The 3,188-nt window shown below is 40.2% G+C and overlaps 1 protein-coding gene across 1 annotated transcript; it reads right to left on the bottom strand.

Annotated features, from left to right (window-relative positions):
- Positions 1-372: 372 nt before the first annotated feature.
- Positions 373-2,451, bottom strand: LOC123886870 (protein MAIN-LIKE 1-like). Its single transcript, XM_045936145.1, has 3 exons — positions 2,197-2,451; positions 1,294-1,977; positions 373-1,128 (listed from the first exon to the last, which is right to left on the bottom strand). The coding sequence occupies exons 1-3, from the start codon at positions 2,347-2,349 to the stop codon at positions 373-375; spliced, it is 1,593 nt and encodes a 530-aa protein (XP_045792101.1). The 5' UTR covers positions 2,350-2,451.
- Positions 2,452-3,188: the final 737 nt, after the last annotated feature.

Below are 3,188 nucleotides of genomic sequence, written 5' to 3'. Positions count from 1 at the left end.
TTATATTATAAACAAATAAAAAACCTAAATCTTCTTATAAAAAAAGCGAATAAAAGAAAAAGGAGAACAAAATCGTGTGTTTTTAGATTGGCGTACCACGCGTGTACACAAGTGTACCACGCACGTACCCATTGCAAATAACAAAAAAAAATAATTAGGTACGACGTCATTGCGTACCGAGGAAGTACCGTACATGTACCGGGTACCGGTACGTACCCGATACCGGCACTTTATCTAAAATAGAGTACTCATGCAACACAGACCGCATAGTGTGCAAATAGAATTTCCTGTCTAGATAGTAAAAAGGTATTTGATCAATTTTAAAGAATGCGTAAGCAACTTTGAAGGCCCGAAAAGTTGTGAAAGAGGCTGCTATATATCATGTATAAAGTATGCACCACGACATACATCTAGTGCAAAAAAAAGCTCCTCAAAATCCTCATCATCCCTATCAGCGTCTATCCTCGTAAGAAATGTCTCAAGCGCGCCTCGAGCCATACCTCTCCATCTCCGCTCACGCTGTAGTGCAGTTTCTTGTGGTGCATCATCTGCTGGTGCATCGTCTACTGGGGCATCTGGTGCAGGTGCAGGTGCAGGTGCAGGTGCATAGTGCGGAACTGGTGGTGCTCCATGTGGTCCATCAACAGGGCGACACAGTCTAGGATGTGATACCCTATAGTACCAGGACATGTAATCAGGTACAGTCTCACTAGCATATGTCACTGGACGTGTCGGCTGAAGGATCCGATCAACGGACGCGTGATAACCAATCCAGTCGCTATCAATATCAGAGTAGGCAGGAGCTAGAGGTGGTGGTGGTGGTATATACTGTACAAATCCAAATTGCCTAATACACCTCTCGGGCAAGTAAGGAACTACCGTGGATCCACGCAGATGACCACTATACAGAGTAATCAGATCAAAAGGAATGCTACCTCTGTGAGTCTCAAACGGACGCCATATCACGTCATCAGGGGTCAGTGCATCCAATATAGGCCGATACTCGGGGAGCTTGGTCTTCCCTTGCTTATACATCCACCGCATAGCTCGAGGAAATCCAGGATTATCACAATTAAGATCCGACTGAGCCCGCCTACCAAGGGTAGGAAAATACTCGTGGATCCAACACTGTTACAAAAAAGAAAAAAAAGAAAATTGTTAACAACGCAACAAAGAGAAAAGAAAATTAAATTACGCAATAAAGATAAAAACAAAATTTAATTGCACAGCAAAGAGAAAAAAAATTTAATTACGCAATATTTAAATTATGTCTTTGTAGTGAGTGTCGCATACCTGAAGAAGTGTCGCATACCCTGCAAGGGCCCTCGTAGAAAACATGGATGCATCGTTCAAGTTATCGTATAAACAAACTAATGCAATATTGGCCCACGAATATGTATGGACTGCAGACAAATCACTAAACAGAAGTAGCCATTTGGCATCCACACGTGTATAACTCTTATCGGCCAGAATGGTAGATCCCACCAACATCAACATCCATGCCCTAGCTGCGCAGTCATATTTCCCGTAGAAATTGGCATTCCTATTATAACTCTCATATAGCCACTGCTGTGAAAAATAACCACCCCTCTGCGCTACAGTCTCTCGCAATGCAAATTCATACTCCTCTCCTAACAACTCAACTGCAAGTTCCGCAGCTTGTTCTTGAGAAACTGATACAGGAGTATAAAACTGACCCCTAACAGGTAGATGCAGAAGACATGCCACATCGTCCAAAGTAATAGTCATCTCGCCGAACGGCATGTGAAATGACGATGTCTCAGGGTGCCACCTCTCAACAAATGCGGATATAAGCTGCGGATCGGTAAATTTCAAGCTAGTCCGCTCAAGCCAGCACAACCCCGAAATATTCAACCACCCTTGAATAACTTGAGGATGGTGATCAGGAATCCTGTCAGCTAACTTTCTTCCTAAAGATACTATTCGTAGCTCAATTTTGTCACCTTCGACACGTTCCTACATATATTTAATAAAAAAACATTGTGAATAATAAATTAGACCGGATAATTGGATGCATATCATAAGACATTGAAAATGAACTATAATAATATTTTAACACTAAATTTGTATGTAAAATAAGGATTTAACAGTTGTAACGAGAGTATAAACAATACAAATTAAAAAAAAATGATCAATATAACTTAACAAATAATAACAAAAAAAACAAAGTAGTACCTGACCAAACCATACATGACGAGCAACATGATGCTCGTATCGAGTCAAAAGACTCGTATCGATCGGCCCTCCAGGCCAAGCCTGCTGCACAGCCTGCTGCTCAGCCTCCTCCTCAACCTGCTCCTCAACCTGCTCCTGATGCACTGGCGGCATCTCATCGTCTTCCGGCTCCTCCTGATGTGGCCGAGACTCTCCGCGTCCTCTGTTATGCCTAATTCTACCGTCTCCTCCTCTTGTACGCACCACTGAAAAAAAAAAAAAAAAATTTTAAAAAAAAATTCACTGTGAACCGGTACACTTTTTTAAAAGTGTACCGGTATGTAATATGATACGCAGAAATCGTCTTTACCGGTACACTTTTTGTCAAGTGTTCCGGTATGAATATTCATACCGGTACACTTGAAAAAAGTGTTCCGGTATGAATATTCATACCGGTACACTTGAAAAAAAGTGTTCCGGTATGAATATGCATACCGGTACACTTTTTTTCAAGTGTACCGGTATGAATATTCATACCGGAACACTTGTTTTCAAGTGTACCGGTAAGGAAATCGAACCGGCACACTTCGAAAAAGTGTACCGGTATGTAAAATTGTACTTACTCGCTCAAATTCGCCGAACTCACACCGGAACACTTTTTTGACTAGGGTAAATAATGTTTTTTTTTTTCCAGTTTTACATTATATATGAGGGTATATTTGTCATTTCAAATAGGATTGTTGGGGTAAAGTGAAGATTGTTGGGGTAGGAAAAAAAATTTTCATAATTTTTGTAATCATTAATGAGTGTACTACTACTATGGATATAATTACCTGTATTCAATGAAAACGTGGAAAAATTGTAGTTGAATTAAATTTTCTATATAGGCAGAATAAATTTGTTATACAATAGTTATGAGTACACCAAGAAAACTACACAAAATATAAAAATGATGATTATATTCGTGTGGCATGGTGGGCATCTACATGTAAACATCCTGTCCTATTATCCTT

Source organism: Trifolium pratense, linkage group LG5, assembly GCF_020283565.1.
Source record: "Trifolium pratense cultivar HEN17-A07 linkage group LG5, ARS_RC_1.1, whole genome shotgun sequence".
Lineage (NCBI taxonomy): Eukaryota > Viridiplantae > Streptophyta > Magnoliopsida > Fabales > Fabaceae > Trifolium > Trifolium pratense.
This window is presented reverse-complemented; position numbering and strand designations above follow the sequence as displayed.